The 18,261-nt window shown below is 43.2% G+C and overlaps 3 protein-coding genes across 3 annotated transcripts in view; 1 reads left to right on the forward strand and 2 right to left on the reverse strand.

Annotated features, from left to right (window-relative positions):
- Window positions 1-1,185, reverse strand: part of LOC143320412 (ral guanine nucleotide dissociation stimulator-like) — a 50,762-nt gene extending 49,577 nt beyond the window's left edge. The window contains exon 1 of the mRNA XM_076730013.1: window positions 541-1,185. Coding sequence (XP_076586128.1) covers window positions 541-561 — 21 coding nt within the window. The 5' untranslated portion in view covers window positions 562-1,185. The remainder of the gene's footprint in view (window positions 1-540) is intronic.
- A 2,843-nt stretch (window positions 1,186-4,028) lies between these two features.
- On the forward strand, window positions 4,029-9,403 carry ptgesl (prostaglandin E synthase 2-like). The gene is made up of 7 exons (XM_076731112.1): window positions 4,029-4,326; window positions 5,318-5,506; window positions 6,483-6,538; window positions 6,735-6,887; window positions 7,067-7,267; window positions 7,471-7,588; window positions 8,031-9,403. The coding sequence occupies exons 1-7, from the start codon at window positions 4,036-4,038 to the stop codon at window positions 8,157-8,159; spliced, it is 1,137 nt and encodes a 378-aa protein (XP_076587227.1). The 5' UTR covers window positions 4,029-4,035; the 3' UTR covers window positions 8,160-9,403.
- Window positions 9,404-10,006: 603 nt separating this feature from the next.
- On the reverse strand, window positions 10,007-17,970 carry gle1 (GLE1 RNA export mediator). The gene is made up of 15 exons (XM_076731111.1): window positions 17,768-17,970; window positions 17,089-17,331; window positions 16,394-16,552; window positions 15,760-15,908; window positions 15,603-15,663; window positions 15,077-15,334; window positions 14,642-14,864; window positions 14,084-14,196; window positions 13,717-13,929; window positions 13,339-13,529; window positions 13,110-13,239; window positions 12,843-12,947; window positions 11,950-12,032; window positions 11,774-11,837; window positions 10,007-11,108 (listed from the first exon to the last, which is right to left on the reverse strand). Exons 1-15 carry the CDS (start codon window positions 17,864-17,866, stop codon window positions 11,040-11,042), a joined length of 2,160 nt encoding a protein of 719 aa, XP_076587226.1. The 5' UTR covers window positions 17,867-17,970; the 3' UTR covers window positions 10,007-11,039.
- Window positions 17,971-18,261: the final 291 nt, after the last annotated feature.

An 18,261-nucleotide genomic window follows, 5' to 3' on the forward strand; every position in this document is an offset into this window, starting at 1 on the left:
AGTGACTGTAGACTAAACAGTTAAACAATAAATCAGACAAATGCTTGGGAGTTTGATCAAAGATTAAAATTAATATTGCAGGTTATTGTCAGACAACCAAAAACACATCCACGATGCTGTTTAATCTGTTCCTACTTTGGGCATGTGTTGCCTGAGCCAAAAAAAAAAAAAAAGACTCCAATGCCAAACTGTGCAGTTTAAACGCCTTCACTTTGGTGCTTTTCTAAAACAAACAGCAGCTGGACAGACAGTGGGAGAGAGAGGTTGGCTTAAAGCGGGAGAGAGAGAGAGAGAGAGAGAGAGAGAGAGAGCTGGGAGGAATGTTATAATGAGAGGAAATATGTGCAGCAGGGTCATCAATAGAAAAGGTATTGATCACCTGAGGTATTATTGCACGAATCCACCTTGAAGCACGTCCGTTTTATCAAACACAAGCTGTGAAAGGGGTCTAATTAGCGTTTAATTACAAATATGCAAATGAGCCCAGGTGTGCATCTGAATATGAACCCACTGACTTCACGCACTCGGCTGATTTCTTACCTGTTTTTCCAGCATGATCATTCTCTCAGTATCATGACCTTCATGGAGTGTGTATCCATGCGAGTTCAGGTTCACCGTCAGGCACACTCCGCTTCAGCCTGCATCTTGTTCTTCACGGACGAGCGAGAAAAAAAAATTAAGGAATTTAAAAAAAGAAAAAGAAAAAGGGTTAGCTAACAAGCGTTAACGTTGGAAGGCTAGTAGACAGCTACGGTGCTTTATCCTTGAGAGAAATGTCCTCACTGACTCCAGCATGTCTCGACATCAATGTAAAAAGCCATTAGGGAGTGTTTATTCATGGAGGAAAACATCACATCGGTCAGTGAACGGGGGAGGGAAAAAAACAACCCACTGAGGGCTAGCTAACGTTAGCGTGCTAGCGCTAGCCAGCTAAACCCAGCGATGATCAAAATTTGATTTGTCTCCTCGTGCCTTCATCCATCGCCGCCCCGCTCCCTTCCAGTCACGCTCGAGAAAATAGCGCGGAGAGATCTTCTCTGGCACGAGTTCTCAGATCCCCGCCGTGGCTCGACGATGGCATCCCAGCGAGGAGTGGTCAGTCCGGGGAAGATGTGGTGATTCGACCACTGTTACACTGATGCTTAAATGGATGCTGCTGCTGGAGGGGGAATCTCCGCTTTCACTGAGTCAAGACGCTGCTGCTGCCGCTGCTGCGGAAGGAGGAATACGAGCAACTCAGAACAACGACGCTCTTGAACGCGCCACGCGTAGAACGACGCAGAGGCGACAGAGACGCTCTTGAACAGACTCCTCATCAATTTTAATACATGCTATTAATTCTTACAACTTTTTAAAACCTTTTTTCACTAGAATTTTTATAATTTATTTAGTTTTTTTTATTTTTAAAACGGCTGTAACTAATTCATAATTATCCCTCTAAAGAACAATGACAAGACTGTATTGTAATTATAATTCTTGACCTTGAAAATCCCCCCCCCCAAAAAAAAAAAAAAAAATCCTATTTTAAGGTGCACTTACAACGTTTTTGCCACTGCTGAGTCATCTCAATGATGATGGAGATGACTTGGTGATGAAGACCATCAGACTAAAGACTAAATAATTTATTCTAAATGTTCTCAAATGTGACACGGTACTATTTGTAACTTTGATGTTCTTCAAATGAAATATTAGAACCAGGACAAACTGGAGGGTTTGTACATCCCATCTGCCCAAATACCTCAGGATCCAACAGGAAGAACTGGAAGACTTCACCGAGGAGAGGAGCGTCTGTTCTAACTCAGCTGTAGCACCACCATCTGCACCCTGATTAATAGCAGAAAATAGATTCATGGATAAAATATGTAAATATAAAGAATATTGAAATATTAACAGTATGAGTATTAAATATAAAAACAAAACCCACTTTGAGCCAGGTTAACTTGACATGGGGTGGACAACGTGAAACCTGTACAATCAATGAAAGGATTTCAAAAAAAAAAAAAAAAAACAGAATAAACAGCTCTTAATTATGTAATGCTGTTTTCTTTAAGACTGTGTCAGGGTTTTTTTATTTCAGCTACATTACAGTTGCAATCAAAATTATTCACCCCCATTGCATATTAGGCTTACTGGCAAAATGTACACATTTTCAGCTGTTTGCAATAAACAAAGTATAGACAAGAACAGTTAAAATAGTTTAATAAAACTAATATTACCGTGGTTTTTATCCAAATTCGACACAAAATGCTACTTTTAATCACTCTGGCACTGGAAACCTGCAGCGTGTGGAGAGCACGATGGATTCAATCAAGTATCAGGAAATCTTAAGAAAAACCGTCATGCCATCTGTGACGAAGCTGAAGCTCGGGCATCACTGGACCTTCCAACAGGACAATGATCCCAAGCATACCTCAAAGTCCACCAAGGCTTGGTTTCAGAAGAAGAAATGGAAGATTCTAGAGCGGCCATCACAGTCGCCTGACTTGAACCCCATAGAAAATCTCAGTGGGATTTGAAGAAGGCGGTTGCAAAACGCACACCCAAGAATATTACTGAACAGGAGGCCATTGCCCATGAAGAATGGGCTAAGATTCCTCAGGAACGCTGTCAGAAACTGGTGTCTGGCTATGCATCATGTTTGCAGCAGGTCATAACAGCAAGAGGGTGCTCTACTAAGTATTGAAGATGCTTGTCATGAAGGGGTTGAATAATTTTGAGACTGCAGTAGTCATTAAAAGTAGCATTTTGTGTTGAATTTGGACCAAAACCCTTGTAATATTAGTTTGATTGCACTACTTAAACAGTTCTTGTGTAATTTGTTTATTGCAAACAGCTGAGAAATTGTATATTTTGCCAATAAGCCTGATATGCAATGGGGATTGAATAATTTTGATGGCAACTGTATATGGTAACTTTAGTAATACTGTAAACTCTGCCTATTTTTATCACCAGGTGTAGCTAATATGTTGGTCTGTGCGGAGGGGCTGGAGGTACTGAAATGATGAGTCAATTACTCAAGTAGTTAACAATTTTGATCATTAATGAATAGTTTTGGTGACTCATCAAGCAAAGAGGCCACTTATTATCTGGTTCCAGCTTCTCTAATGGGACACTTTGTGGCTTTTTTCTGTTTTCTGTCGTTGTAAGTTGGATATGTTTAAGTTTTTGAGAGTTGGTTGGGCAATACAAGACACTTGGACATATTTACCATATTCACTCTTTTCTGAAACTTTATAGACCAAACTCTTAAACAACTGCTAGTTGCTGCTTGAGGCAGACAAAATATTCCATACACCTCCTGCAGTCTGCAACTCCACATTTCAACCTGCTACAGTTTGGGGTTGGATTGCATTAAATTGCAGGCTACACATTGGTTTGTGTGTGTTTACATACAGTACCCACGAACAGTGTTTAACTAAAGCTGCAGTACTGTCTCAAGTATAATACTAATACACTTTATTTGCATAACACCTTTCACATAAGAAATGCAGTTCAAAGTGCTTTACAAGAAAAGACAGAATGAACATGAAAGCAGGGATAGAAAATGAATGTAGAATAAGATGGAGAATAAAACCCACTTGATAATGATGTAGAAAAATGAATGGAAATAAAGACAATGCATACCATAAGATAGAAAAATAAGTAATAGAATAAAGTTTAAAAAAAACAAGTGAAATACAACAATTTAAAAGAGGTACAGCAGTGCATAAGCAGGAGGCAAAGCACAAAGTGAAGAGACAAGTTTTAAGCTAAAAATCTTAAGTGAGCTGGCTTCCCTGATGTCTGTACGTGGTGTGTTACAGAGCATGATTGTCTACAACCCTGATTTTCTTTTAACTTTTGCTGGAAACCTCCAATAAACCAGCAGCAGATGATCACAGTGTTCGTGAGGGCAAACAGTTTTTCTCGGTGTGGTAGCAGTTTATGTTTGCGCAGCCACAGGAAAGCGCGCAGCCTGACAGGCATCGCTCAGGGGAACAAAGCCCGGCACTCACCCTCCTCGCGGTGCATTTTGGGACTTTATGTAAAACCAACATGGCGGCCGCCTGTGCCAGAGCGCTTTGTAAGGTCGGCTGGAATATTTCGGCATCTCCAGCCGCCCGTCGGCCCGGTACCGTTTCCTACCTGGTGGGGAATGTGACTGCACACGGGTCTCGGAGGACGTACGGCACCGGCGGGCCCGAAGTCCGCTCCAAGCTGCTCTCCTCTCTGCGAGCAGGACGAGGCAGGGTGCTGGGCTGTGCCTTCCTGCTCGGTGGAGGTTTGGGTTTATATCACACTGTGAAGTTCACTGCCCAGCAGCACCTGGCCGAGGAGGAGACCAAGGTGAGTGTCCGTCCACCGGGGTCGGTACGTCGGTGACACAGTCAGCCGGTAAACGGTGTCCCGGTGGTGTCTGGTGACAGTTTTCCATTTGAAAGTCTTCGTTCACTTGGCTGCAGACAGTCATCCGAATACAGTGATGGAAGTACATAAGTACATACTCAGATACTGTACTTAAGTTCACATTTATCTGACTATATCCACTTTATGCTACTCTATATTTCACATTTAAGAGGGATTAAATATTGTCCTCTTCACTCAACTACATTTATTTAATAGTTTTAGGTACTTTGCAGATTCACATCATTGATGCAAAATATAATGAATACATTGTGGTGTATTATTATAGATTAAGCTACATGGGCATTTTATAAAGAAATTCAAATTAGCTCCACTTTTACAAGCTAATGCTTACACATGAATACATCATTAATTATAGTTGAGTTAAATGATAGATGTTATTCTGAACTCTGAACTCTGCAATGAATACTTCCACTTTCCACTTTTTGTACTTCAAGTACATTTTACTGCAAACACTTTTCAACTTCAAGTCTTGTGAAGAAATTAAACTGCAGGACTAGTTCAGTGAACTGTGATCAGCCCATAACGAGTCACCTTTACTTGATTGTCCATCACATGCTCTCATTGTCAGGACCAGCATTGTTCAGACCCACATAACTATATTTGAGCTCCCATGTTTTCCTAGGTTACTTGATAAATGTGTCAGGTTCCAGCTGTGCATAATAAAACATCAAGAGTGTTTTTATATATAATTATGATTAATTATAATATATGTTTGATATTGTCTTAAGTGCTGGTTTACCAATCCCAGAGAACATTGTGTTTTAGATGGTTTGTGGTAACTGGATTAATCTGTAAAAACAAAAAAAAAACAAAAAAAAAACCTGCAAGATAATAATAATGTCCATCAGAAGCAGCCTTTATAACGCGAGCCTTAATGGTGGATCCTCTTTCCTCTGCTGCCGCGTTCCAGGTTTCAGGAGGAGGCCTGAAGTTGACCCTGTACCAGTACAAGACCTGCCCCTTCTGCAGCAAGGTGCGGGCCTTTCTGGACTACCACGGGCTGCCGTATGAGATCGTGGAGGTGAACCCGGTGATGAGGCAGGAGATCAAGTGGTCGGCCTACAGAAAAGTTCCCATCCTGATGGTGGATGGCGAACTGGTAAGATGGTCAAATCGAAAACACTTGATGAGTGCCAAAATGTTTCCCACACTACGATCAGTCCAGCTGAGTTCTGCAGGCGTCGGCTGTAGACATGTCTGTCTTCTCTTGAATATAATGGAACTCGATGGTCTGTGTTGCTCAAAGTGCCAAAAAAAAAGACATTTGAAAAACTCTTTCTCTCTCCAGAATCACAACCCAGTTATTTAAAATAATCCACAGACCTTGTTGTGAGCGGTTTCATGTACGAACTATTTTTGAACGTTACAGCTCAGCCAAGGAGGACACAATTCATGTTTCCATCCCGCGCCGTCACGAGCTCCAGACTCTCCTCCACGAGATGATGCACACTTCCTTCTGAGCAGCGATACGGCCGGTGGGTGTAGTTCAATAGAAAGAAAATAGTTCGGACATGAAACTGCTCATAACAAGGTCTGTGGATTATCTTGAGAGATTATCAGAGAGACATTACTGTTGGCGCCAACAGTAATGTCTCTCTGCAGACATCATGACCCTGTTACTCAAGATAATCCACAGACCTTGTTATGAGCAGTTTCATGTCCGAACTATTTTCTTTCTATTGAACTACACCCACCGGCCGTATCGCTGCTGAGCACCGTCATCTTTACTTATCTCCAGAACTCAGCAAGTTACACCCAAACAGTCTTATCTTATCTCCTTTAAAGTCATCTCACCCTCACAGGAAGTAACACACCTTCTACCTGAAAGCCAGTGTTTCCCATGTCAGACCTGGAGGAGAAACCTTTTCTCAACCACTTTAATTCAGACATTAAATTTGTGAAACAACAGCAGAGAGCTGATTCAAGTCTTTCCAGTCTGATCATGACATGTTGTCCTGTTGTAATTCAGAAATGAAACTGCTTATTTTTCTTGATTTTCCCCATAAATGTGCAGTCATTGTCAAAGAAACCTCCACAGTTTTTTGTCTTTTCTCTCTTTTGTCGCTCATCTGCAGCAACTGAATGACTCGTCTGTCATCATCAGCTCTCTCAAGACATATTTAATCAACAAGTAAGTTGGAGGTTGTCTCATGTGATTCTGAAATGTGTTTTCGCTTGATAATTATTAGAAATTAACCTGCATGACCAGTACGCAATCATTAGCGTCACCGTTTCCAGCTCCGGCAAATAGAATCGAACCTATGTGATGGATAGATGAGAGGCAGGAGAGAGACAGCATACTGTAAATTTAAACCTTTGTCATCCAGGGATAAAAGTGTGTCCGAGATCCTTCGCTGCTACCCAGAGCTGAAGTCTGTGAATGACAGTGGGAAGGAGGTGACGGAGTACTCCAACAGGTACTGGCTGATGCTGAGTGAGGCCGAGACGTTGGAGGTTTACCCCGAGAAGGGAATGCAGAAGTAAGTCCAGACCTGCTGCTCACACACAAACCACTAACTCTACAGTCAGTGTCTGATAAAATGATCCTCTTTGGGCCACGTCTGGTCGCCCTGCTGGCAGCAGTGAACAGAACACTTTCATCACATAAACGACACGAAAGCCTCTTTGCTGCTCTGATGCAAATTGTTCCCGTTTTCAGAGAGGAGATGAAGTGGCGTCAGTGGGCCGATGATTGGCTCGTGCATCTCATATCTCCCAACGTGTACCGAACCACCGGTGAGGCCCTGGCCTCCTTCGACTACATCGTACGCGAGGGCAAGTTTGGGACTTACGAAGGGTTCTTTGCCAAATATGTCGGTGCTGCAGCCATGTTTTTCATCGCAAAAAGGCTGAAGAGTCGGTGAGTTACACATGAAGAAGTATGTTAGTGATCCTCAGTCCAGGCTGAGTTTAGTGCTTCTTGATTTTCCAAGCAGGAGGAACTGCCTCTGTGTGTTATGGAGATGTGTCTGGTTGTTGCTTATGGAGTTAGCGCTTGTAGTTTCTTTACTTTGGAGTCAGTGATTGGATGTCAAAGTGGGAATTCCTTTCCTTTTTTAACAGACACAACCTGCAGGACGACGTTAGGCAGGATCTCTACAAAGCAGTCAACAGCTGGGTGGCGGCCATCGGCAAGAAGAGGAAGTTCATGGGCGGAGATGAACCCAACCTGGCCGACCTGGTGAGGGAACACACCTGTCTCTCTCTGCAGGTTTTGATATTTGTGACTCAGTGACATGCTAACAGGCTAAAAAGTCAGCACACTCAGTGTTAGCATAATAATCATGTCCAATATCATACGTGTTTGTTAACAGGCAGACTTTTGGCATGTTAGCATGCTAACAATATCACGTTTTGGTAGTGTTAATGTATGAATTCATTGTTGGTTTATACAGTGGCAGAATAGAAGCTGACATCTTCAAACTGATCATTTGTACAGAGGAGAAACCTCACATTTTTTTACCTGGCTAGTGGTCAGAATTTGAGAGCAAGCTATATTTCATCCATCTAAAACCATTATTGTTTACCAGGTGTGGTAAACATTGCCACCTTTACAGCATGATGTTCATGGCTCCAGGTTGTTTTTTGTTGTCAGCCTTTGTATCGTTTTCCTCTGTCTGCAGGCAGTGTTTGGCGTCCTCAGAGTGATGGAGGGCCTGCAGGCGTTTGACGACATGATGGAGAACACCAAGGTCAAATTCTGGTACAGACGCATGGAGAGAGCGTCACTCAACCACGAGGGCCGCGTCTGAAGTCAAGCTGAGTCAAACAGCTGGAGGAGACCGCAGAACACAGAGCGCATCCAGCCTCAGAAAGACTGAACAGTGAACCGCCAGATACAGTGACCTGCACCTGGAAGCAAGAAGTTCTGCTTTGATTGTGGATAGTTCGGTTTGAGAACGTTTACTATGGCCCTGATTGATTTCCTGCCAGACACACATGAATGGAAACCTGTTGAGCTGTTCAAGTGAGTGAACTGCAGACATTTATGGAGAGAAAAGATCACACTCATGAAAATACTGTTGACACAAATGTAATTTTACCGTTAAATAACAGCTGCTTTGAGGAGCGACCTTCAAGTCTGCTGTTCATTTCAGTGTGTTTTACTGACCTCTACTGGTGAACTGTGGTAACTACATCAAACATACTGTTATATTGATATTAAAAGACACTAGACCAACGCAGTAAAGTCACATTTTCACGTTTGAAGAGGTGAAATATCACTTATGGTCTCTTTAAGAGTCAGCCTGAAGGGTTTCCATCTGAAAACATTTTTAGGACTTGAATTGGTGTCACAAAAAGTCATAACCAAAAAAAAATTAATTTGGGAGCTGCTTATATTTCACATACTGTACTGTATAATGTTTCTACATTAACACGGTCTACTTCAGCAGATCTCAACCAAAGATTGTGATCGTTGATTGTTTTCTCCAGATTTTGCAAATTTGTTGCCCATTTTATCTCAGAAATATTGAAGTTTTAGCTTTCAAGCTCTTCTGACTGTGACGAAGGGAACAGAGAGAGAGAGCAAAAGAAATGATTCACTGTAGTCGGAGCTCAAGTGCACATCACTGAGCTTAAAGTGATGGACATGTGGAGGGTTTGGTCTTGTTAACTCTCAGGTTGCTCAGCTAATTTATCATTTAATTTAATTTCAAAGGCAGACACGTTTTTGCCCTGGATATTACAGCTTCTTTTTTCTTCTTGGTTCAGTAGTTTCTGTGTTAACTCGTCACAGATATCATGAGATCAGGTTATCTCTGTGGTAGTTTGTTTCTCTGTGTAACTGATGCAGGGTCAGTCTGGCAGCGAGGAATCAATATGCTCTCGGTTGCTGTTCTCTTTGGGGTAAAATAAAATGGTAAGAACTGGTGAGCTGCCAGTTTGAATGTACTTAATATGCAAACTGCAGATCAATTTATGAATTAACTATTAAAACCAAGTCAATGTGCATAGTTGTAAAGAGGTCAAATAAAAAGGAGACCTGGTTGTGTGAGTTGTGTGTTTTATTTGAATACTAGATCAATTTTAGGAGCTCTGGCCAAGATGGCACCATCACAGTGTTTCAGACCACTATAAAATGTAATCAACAAATAAACGATGTGTTTTCCTAAGTGAAAATAAGATCTCTGAGTACATTCACAAGCAACCCTGCAGCATATAAATGAATTAAAATGAGCTCCACCATCAACAGCTGCGACACTTAAGTGATGAACACGTAAATAATAATGCATCAGTAATTATATGATTGTAAAATGGGCCATAATGAGTATTTCAAGTATATTTTCACACTAATTTTGATTTCATGACATTACTTGTAACAGTATTTCTACACTGTGGTGTTGCTCCTTTAAGTGAAGATCTGAGGACCCCCCCACCCACAGACAATTTAAAACGACACAAACAGAGAAAAGCAGCAGATCTCACATTTCACAAGCTTGAACCAGTAATTATCTGACATGTTTACTTGATAACGTGTCGATCGATTTCTATAAAGATTTGAAGGATCAGATTTCCTTTTTCTCTGTTTGAAAATAGACAATTTTACTTTTCATAGAAGGCAAAAAAAAAAAAAAAAAAAGTCAAACAAACCAAACGGTCAGTGCTGATGAGGTTTTATTTCAGACATTTGACTTAAAGATGAAGAAAACAATCATGATGTTAACACACCTGTATAATCTACATTACATCCAGAACACACCTGCAGGAACCAAACAAAGCACCGAGTCAGATTTCTGTCTCAACATGAGGATCAAATCTTTGTGCTGTTGAAAATAGTGACGAACGACCTTGAGCAGTTTTACAGATAAAACCCTTTATATTTCTAACCTTGCGATAACATCGTTCACAATGATTAAACCGACAGTTAATCAGAATCTTTCCTCCACATGGTGGATTCATAAAAATATAAATAAAAAAAGTTCAAATCATTCAACACTATTTCGATTTGAACGGCGACTGTCGAGACTCAATAAAAGCAGGAACGGCAGTGACCATGTAGTGAACAAACAAAGGTAAAACAGGAAAACAGCTCCACGTTCTGATCTTTGAACGCAGCAGCGCTGAACCCCGAGGCCACGTGAACATTTCCATTTAAGCACAATGCCTCACCACCGCGTGTCCTCGCTGAAGGATCGGGCTCTTTCTGCTGGACTTTTCATGCACACATAAATAATGAAGCTTAGTCTGAAGCTGTGAGAAGCAGAAAACCATCAGCGCACTACAGACACGTTTGAACAACGACGTCCAGAAAAACATGTGAACCGCCGTGGCGAGGACGGACGTGTTGGCGAGGTTTGGAGGAATCTGAGATAAATATCTTGTAGTTGAAAACTGTTGAATTAATTCTTTTCTGAGGATACATTGTATTCAGAAAACGTAGTTAGAGGGTGTCATCGTCCATCAAGTTCCTCATGATCGTCCGGTAAATGAACCCGACTCAAAGTTCATGACCCACAGAAGCTGCTTTGCGTCTTGGCTCAGGAGCAGCTTTGACCTTTTCTCACCAGTGACTGACTTAGAGCAAGCACTAGCCACTGAGCACGGTTTCCCAGCATCACACCACATCCCCCTCTGCTTTATTCAGTCCTCGGCAACATCACGCAGCAACATCCAACGCGGCTCCTCCTCCATCACGACCTCCAGAACGTGGAGCTGAGCTGGCCTTTGGGAGGACTGATCTGTCGGCTCTGCAGTGACGTCTGCATGTGGGCGACAAACTTCAGGTGAGCTTTTTCACAGTGACGCAAAGATTCACATCACAAAAACTTAATGTACTTTGTAAATATGTATTTTCCTTTTTCCGCTTTGTTCTTATTCTACTGTAACATATTGAGCAACAGCATTCAGATTTAATGCTTCTTACACATGTAACCACACGCAGGCTTCTCTGACTGACTGTCTAAAACTCTCATGATCAGATAGGTGCTGCGGTGCTTGAAGAGCTGCTGTAAGACATTTCCAAAGTCACCAGATGTCACTGTGCTGCTTTGTTTGAAGCCCTGAAGCTTTGAATCTTTTTTCAGCACGAATAGACAGAAAGCTCCAAAGCTTCATCAGCCGTCACGACTGAAGGAGCATTTTACGCGTCCTGGCTAAAACCACTGTGATATAAATAAAACTGAACCTGGCTGCAAGAACAGACTGCCTACACGTTTTCCTTAGAAATGCAGAGACTAACATTCCCTTTCTCTTTCCTTTGCCAACCCTTGTGAGGACGTGTCCATCTTGCTGGACCTCACAGTGTGAGCACAGAAGTGGAGAAAGGCTAATTAAAGAGTGCAGTTTGAGTTAATGCCATGCACACGTTCAATGAGAGCACACTGTCTGCCGGCTCAGCGCTAACATTCACAGTGGGTTAACATACCTCCAGAAACTGTTTGAGTCTGATGACTGAGCCCATCTGTCCGGTGCTGGTCACCGCTTCGATTCTGGACACAACAGAGAGACACAGAAGCTAAACTTGTGACGACAGCTGCTGGTAACATATCGGACCTGCTGCTGAAAGACTGCACATGCTTTCAATGTAAAGTGAGCGTGTACCTCTGGAAGTATTCCTCTTTAAGGAGCAGGATGAGTTTCCAGAATTGGCCCTGATACTGCTTCATCAAGGCATGACCACAAACCTGAAAGAGAGAGAGAGAGACACACACACACACACACACACACACACACACACACACACACACACAAACATCTGTCAGCACTGAAGTTTACATGTTTAGCCCACACTTGGACCCGCAGCTGCTTTCACTGACCACAGTAATGACAAACTGCATCACCGGCCTTTCAAACAGTCACCAATAAGGCCTGAAGAGTCAGACATCAGCACAGTGACATGACGATGATGCACTCTCAGTGGGTGAAGCAGCAGTTGGAAAACACACTCAAGACAGACTGACATATGTGAAACTTTACAACTTCACCACCACACTGTTACAACCATAAACACACAGACATACTTGTACTTCTATCCTCATGAGGACACTCATTAACATAACGCCTTCCCTCGTCCTAACCTAAACCTGATTCTAACCTAACCCTTAAAACTCAGCATCAAACTTCAAACAGCCTGTTGAAGTTGTGAGGACCAGCCAAAATGTCCTCACTCTTGATCTTGTAGCAAGTACAAGATGATGAAAATACAACACAGACGCACAGATCAACCAAACAAAAAGAAATTTTCAAAAATGAATAAAGGGAAAACTGAAGACTTTACACGCTGGATTTTATTCAAGATGCTTTGCTGGGTCGAACTGGAAAGGAAATAAGCTGGATCGCTGTAGTTCAAGAGCAAACTGAGCTCAAAATGTTTAGAGTTGATGATATCGGATGACATGATGCTTCCCTTACTCTCATCTGCATATTCAAACGCACATGTGCAGAAACTGCGATGATGATGTTTTGAGAGCGATTTCAAAAAAGCTAAAGCTCACCTCAAGGAAGTCGAACAGCAGCGTAGCCGTGATGTCCGCCAGAGGCTCCATGTTGAGCATCTGAGCCAACCAGCGCCAGCCGTGGTTCAGGCCGTGAGGAGCCGACTGAAGCACATGAAGTACAAAGTGTGTTAGAATTCAACACAATCAAAGGTTTAAACACACAGGAGCTTCATGTTATCTTTAAATTGTGGAATCGTGCAGTCGGTCTGTTGATGCAGTGAACGAACAAACAGGAAACCTCACAGGAAATGAGACAGTTTTTACCCCCTGTTTGGAGCCGTAGGGCCACCTCAGCTGGATGACGGCGGCGTACAGACGAATCATGCCGGACATCCTCTTCAGGAAACTGTCCTGACCTTCAACCCCGGAGTCTTCCACACGGTAACCAAGAACCCTGATGAAGTGCAGACAAAACACATTTCGACTGTTGTGATTAATCAAACATAATAACTGAGTAAAAGGCGAGTGCAGCGACACGTTTCTGTCTGCTGACCTCTGATATTCCTCCACAGGTGTGCCGTCCTTCATTGGAGGATAGTGTGGGACTGCGTACGGACATTTCTTGTGCAGGTGGGCGAGGATGAACTCTCCCACTCGAGGGTGCAGCTCCCAGACGCCAGAGGCCACTACGGCGATGGGGAAAGCAGCTTCATGGTGAGACGCCACCTCTTCTTCTCCTTGTTTCTACAGGAGGAAAAGATTCACCAGAAGTGGGGGGGGGGGGGGGGGGGGGGGAGATTTTTAAATCAGTCATTTTTTTCACACAAACAGTCAAAAACCTCAATATATAAACCTTAATATATATTAGCATTTTTTGGTGTTGCGTTTCCCTCCTTTTGTTTTTTACTCAAACAGCACCAACTGGACTCACCACAAACTTCTCAGCTAGTTTGTAGCAAACGAAGTCCAGACCCTGCGGATGCTGGGAGGTGGAGACAGACCTCCCCCCCGACACCACCGCCCGTCCTGACAGCAGCCTGTCTATCTTGTCAAAGATTTCTCGGAGCTGCGATCCCGAGTTGCTTGAGATTTGACTAACTGGGATGCTGGCTGCTTTCTGGAGTTCCAGCTTCAGCTTCTTTGTCTGAGTCCAGAGAGGAGACGTGAAGACGTCAGTACAGAGTTCTGCTCATAAGTAAATACTTCAGACATTGAAGAATCACCATTACTGCACTTCATTCTTGACACATCAACATTTAACATTATGGCTGGTTGTTGAACCTCAACACATTACTCACCTGGGCATCTTTTGGGGAGTTGAGCTGTTCGAAGGACTGAGCACACTGAGCAGCCACCTCCTGCAGCTCCCTGTACCATTTCAGCGTGCTGTCTTCAGCGCTGTTCTGCAGGCCTGGTGGAAGACAATAACCGTCAAATGTTTTCAAGCACTTGCTCTATTTTGTGCTGTGTGTCTGTAACTAGTGATCATTCTGGTGAATGCAGTCCTTTAAATGTACAGGAAATAATCACCCAACACTGCAGTTCCCATCAACTCAGTGGCAAACAGCCAAAGGAAAAAAAGGAAAAAAAAATCATTATAGCCATTCGGGCTGGGCAGTGTGACGTATGTAGCATGCGACGGTAGAAATGTGTCCCCCGGTAGAGATTTGGCAATACTCTGTGATATCTGAGCATAAAAGGTCCATAGTGGCAGTGCTGTTGCACTGTACAATCAAAACAAACTAATGCTGCAGCAGCAACAATAATATTATTAACTTTATGAACAGATGTGTGAAACGTTGGAGCTGCAGATGATATCCATGCAGTGACACACAGTATACGGTCCTGGACCTCACCTTTCCTCCGTGCCTTCTCTTTGGCTGACTGTGCCGCTGCCTTCTGCGCTTCCTGCTGTGCCTGCAGCTCCACCTGCTTCCTGCGCTCCTCCTCCTGCTCCTGCTCCTTCTTCTTCTTCTCTTGAGCCTTGGTGACCTCTTCCTGCATCAGCCGGATCAGTGCTCTCATCTCGTGGAGGGCTCGCTCGGCCACAGTCATGTCCTCCACGCTGGGAAACTCTCCCTGGAAAGACACAGTTGAAAAGGTCACAGAGAGTCTGATGAGTGGGATGATCCACATCAGAGATCTGATTCATCCTGGACTGAGAAACCTGAGAGCCACATTTTACCAATACTGAACTAAACTTTAACACAACCACCATGATTTTCTACCCATCCCAGTAGGAAGGAGCCTTCACCCAAATCTGAACTTTACAAATCAGCAGTTAAACCAACCTCTGCTGTCTTTCGCACCACCTCGGACACCTGGGAGCACAGCTGGTTCCCGCGGGTGCTAAGGGAGCTGAGGCTGGCCGTCGGGAGATCAGTTTTTGTCTGGGTGGACAGATCCAGCAGCTGGTTGAGCTGCAGGATCTCCTCCTGGATGGTGTTAAGGTTCCTCAGTCTCTCCTGGCCCTCCACCTGCCGCTGTCGCTCGAGCTCCGCCTCCCGCATGCGCTGCTGCTCCGCCTCCCTCAGCCGCAGATTGATGATCTGATACAGAGGACGATGAAGAAAATGTATTTATACTGTACAAAAACATCAACAGCTCAATATCAACATCTAAGAGGACAAATCATTTCATTCAGCTTTGTGACGTATCCTAGTATTAATAATAATATTGCTGCATCTTTTATTGTGCAATGTTGTACTCGCTGTGCCAGACGCCAGACTTGATAGTGCTTCCAGACCTTTAAAGCAACCATTTTTTAGGGCATCACTCATATCAGTATCCTTTCTACATTTAGTGTGATGATCATACCTTCATTCTGTGTCGCTGCTCTTCTTTCAGCTTCTCTTGACGCCCGATGCTCTCTTTCGTTCTAAAGTGCAGTGAAAGTGGAAAAAACAGACAGTTTTGTTCACACATAACATTTCAGAAACAATAAAAGACTGGTATCCTCGCCGGTGGCTCTTACTCTCTGTTCATCATGTCCCTCATGCTCTGGTACTCCTGCCTCTGCTTCAGCTCCGTTAACTCCTCGAAGCGTTTCAGCTGTTCGGACTCGGAGCTCACCACTGCCTCCATCTGCTTCTCGTGCATCTCCTGCCGCTGTGTTAGCGCCATCTGAGCCGACAGATATAAGACATCAACCAGGTGAGACTACAGAGCTTCCTGTCTAAATGGCAGAGTTATTACGCCTTACTGATAGACAGTAAAGACGTATGTATAAATCAGGGCTGGTATGTAGACAACACCTGGGAAGTGGTCTCTCACTTTGACTTATGGGTCAAGAAATTCTTAGCAAAAAGTAGGATTGAAGAGGTATTTCACTGCTCCTGTCCCAACCTGTTTGAAATGTGTTGCTGACATCAAATTCAGTATAAGCAGATATTTACAAAAATCAATGAAGTTGACAAGGTTAAACATTAAATATATCGTCTTTGTACTGTTTTCAGAGTAAATGTCAAATGTTGAGCACTGTATGTTTTATTCATATTTTACGCAGCATCCCAACTTTTTTTGGAATCACTGTACACAAACTTAAACATGTGTGCACCTCACACAGGCCTTCTGTTGACCTTCTAGGATACCTAATTTTTGTGTCTGACCTTGGCCTTTGCTCGGCGGTCCTTCTCAAATTTGAGAATGTGGCGTTCCATATCCATGGCTTTGGGCGACAGCAGAGAAATGGCGGGTAGTGATGTAGGACTGGAAACTTCGCTGACATCTGCCACTGGATCTTCATCCTTCGCCTCATCACTAAGAGCCTGCAGCACATTAACACACAAAAAAACTGAGCTCTAGAAAGTAATACAAAGTCTGTTCTCGTTTAACAGAGAAGAAACATCCAGCTCCACAGAAAAGTTCATTATCCCCTTGAAAAAATCTGCAGGTTTTGAGAGTCAATACTGAAACGTTTACATGCTTTTCAGTGGAACTCAATTCAAGAACATTTTAACCACAATTCAAACATGTACAACTCTTTTAAACTTTTTTTTTCTTTTAACTTTACAGTGAATGAATGACTTTAGTTTACACGTCATGGCCATGTACTATGACTGTCTGAAACCAAATACGTAGTGAAAAAAAAAAAACACTCTGCTGTTGGGTTGTTTCAAATATATAAATATACTGCACATTGTGCTCTCTGAATGCCAGCAAGCAAATACCATTAAGCTCCCTAAAACCTTGGCAAATCACACAAAAGTTATTATGTGGGCTCTTCCTTTAAGATCAGACAACAGCCTGACAAACTTCTCTCTCACATATAATATCACAGAGGTGTTCAGGATGAGACACTTGCCTGCTCGCTCTCAGTCCTTAGAGGTGGGTCTGCAGACGGTGTGGTGTGCTTGACGTTGATGTCAGGGACGGATCCTGAGGAGGAGGCCGAGGTCAAGATCTCCTCAGAGAGACCAGGGCTGGAGTCTCCGGAGCTGGAACCTAGAAAGCAGGACTTCTGCTGTGGCACGGAGCTGAGACGGTCCAATATGAGCCCAGAGTGCGAGGACAAGCTGAGGGCCTCTTTACAACCTGCCAAAATATCCTGCAAGGACACAGACAGCACAGTAAGGCCCAAATATCTGCAGCTTAGTGTACTCTCAAAACGTGCCACTGCTGTGGATTTTTGATGCCTGTTCTCCCGACAGCCAAGAGACAAGGTCCCTACACTAGTTAAAAAGTGATGAGCAGGCTCTTCGTCTGACTGAGCTCAATACTTTACGGTTAACAGAGTCAGCCATAATTTAATAAGGTTAAATATTCAAAGACAGTGCTTCCACCTGTGTGTGCTGCTTGTTCTTGGTCTATATTGCTGATTGAACAGACTGTGGTGGTGGTTAGCTTGGTAGAACTAAACGACTAGAAGGCCACTTTAAGAAATGCTATCGTCAGGTTATCCAGATAAACAAGCGGCTAACGACGACGAGCTAACTAACTAACCATTAATCAGCTAATGTCTGTGTTAGCTAGCGTTCACTCACCTCTCCCCTCTCAGACCAGTATGGGTCGTATGTTATATTCGCCTTTGGTGAATTTTTTAAGGCCTGTAAAGTTTCCCACCGTATGTTTTCAGAAGGCATGATGACAGAAAGGTACGCACAGCCCAAAATACAAACTACTGACTAACGATACGTTAGTGGTCTAAGTTTTGAGCCGCCGGATGAGGTTACACAAATTACAATCCGACGAGAAACAACCCGTCTACTGCTGAGACACTCTTTGTTTCCGGATCGGCCATGCCCTGTATTTTGTCTTTGGTTTAGTTCTCTCGAATAAATAGTATCGCTCACGGTAAAATCCAAATTATATATTAACACAATCTATTTAACCATTGAGAGTATTTCTGACCCGGTGGCTCGACGGGGAACATCACATTATCAGTCCCTCCCTCCTTTTTCAATTCTGCCAGTCAATTTTTTTTTTTTTTTTTTTGCCGTACTCTTTCAAATAATTAACTCACTCGTATTGCACAGTG

The sequence above is a fragment of the Chaetodon auriga genome, chromosome 5 (assembly GCF_051107435.1).
Source record: "Chaetodon auriga isolate fChaAug3 chromosome 5, fChaAug3.hap1, whole genome shotgun sequence".
Lineage (NCBI taxonomy): Eukaryota > Metazoa > Chordata > Actinopteri > Chaetodontiformes > Chaetodontidae > Chaetodon > Chaetodon auriga.

Coding starts and splice junctions, on each gene's coding strand:
- ptgesl (XM_076731112.1), top strand. CDS start 4,036: ATGGCGGCCGCCTGTGCCAGAGCGCTTTGTAAGGTCGGCTGGAATATT. Junction 4,327..5,317: donor TGGCCGAGGAGGAGACCAAG/GTGAGTGTCCGT, acceptor GCCGCGTTCCAG/GTTTCAGGAGGAGGCCTGAA. Junction 6,888..7,066: donor CCCGAGAAGGGAATGCAGAA/GTAAGTCCAGAC, acceptor TCCCGTTTTCAG/AGAGGAGATGAAGTGGCGTC.
- gle1 (XM_076731111.1), bottom strand. CDS start 17,866: ATGCCTTCTGAAAACATACGGTGGGAAACTTTACAGGCCTTAAAAAAT. Junction 12,948..13,109: donor CCTACGGCTCCAAACAGGGG/GTAAAAACTGTC, acceptor CATGTGCTTCAG/TCGGCTCCTCACGGCCTGAA. Junction 11,838..11,949: donor AAAGAGGAATACTTCCAGAG/GTACACGCTCAC, acceptor TGTTGTGTCCAG/AATCGAAGCGGTGACCAGCA.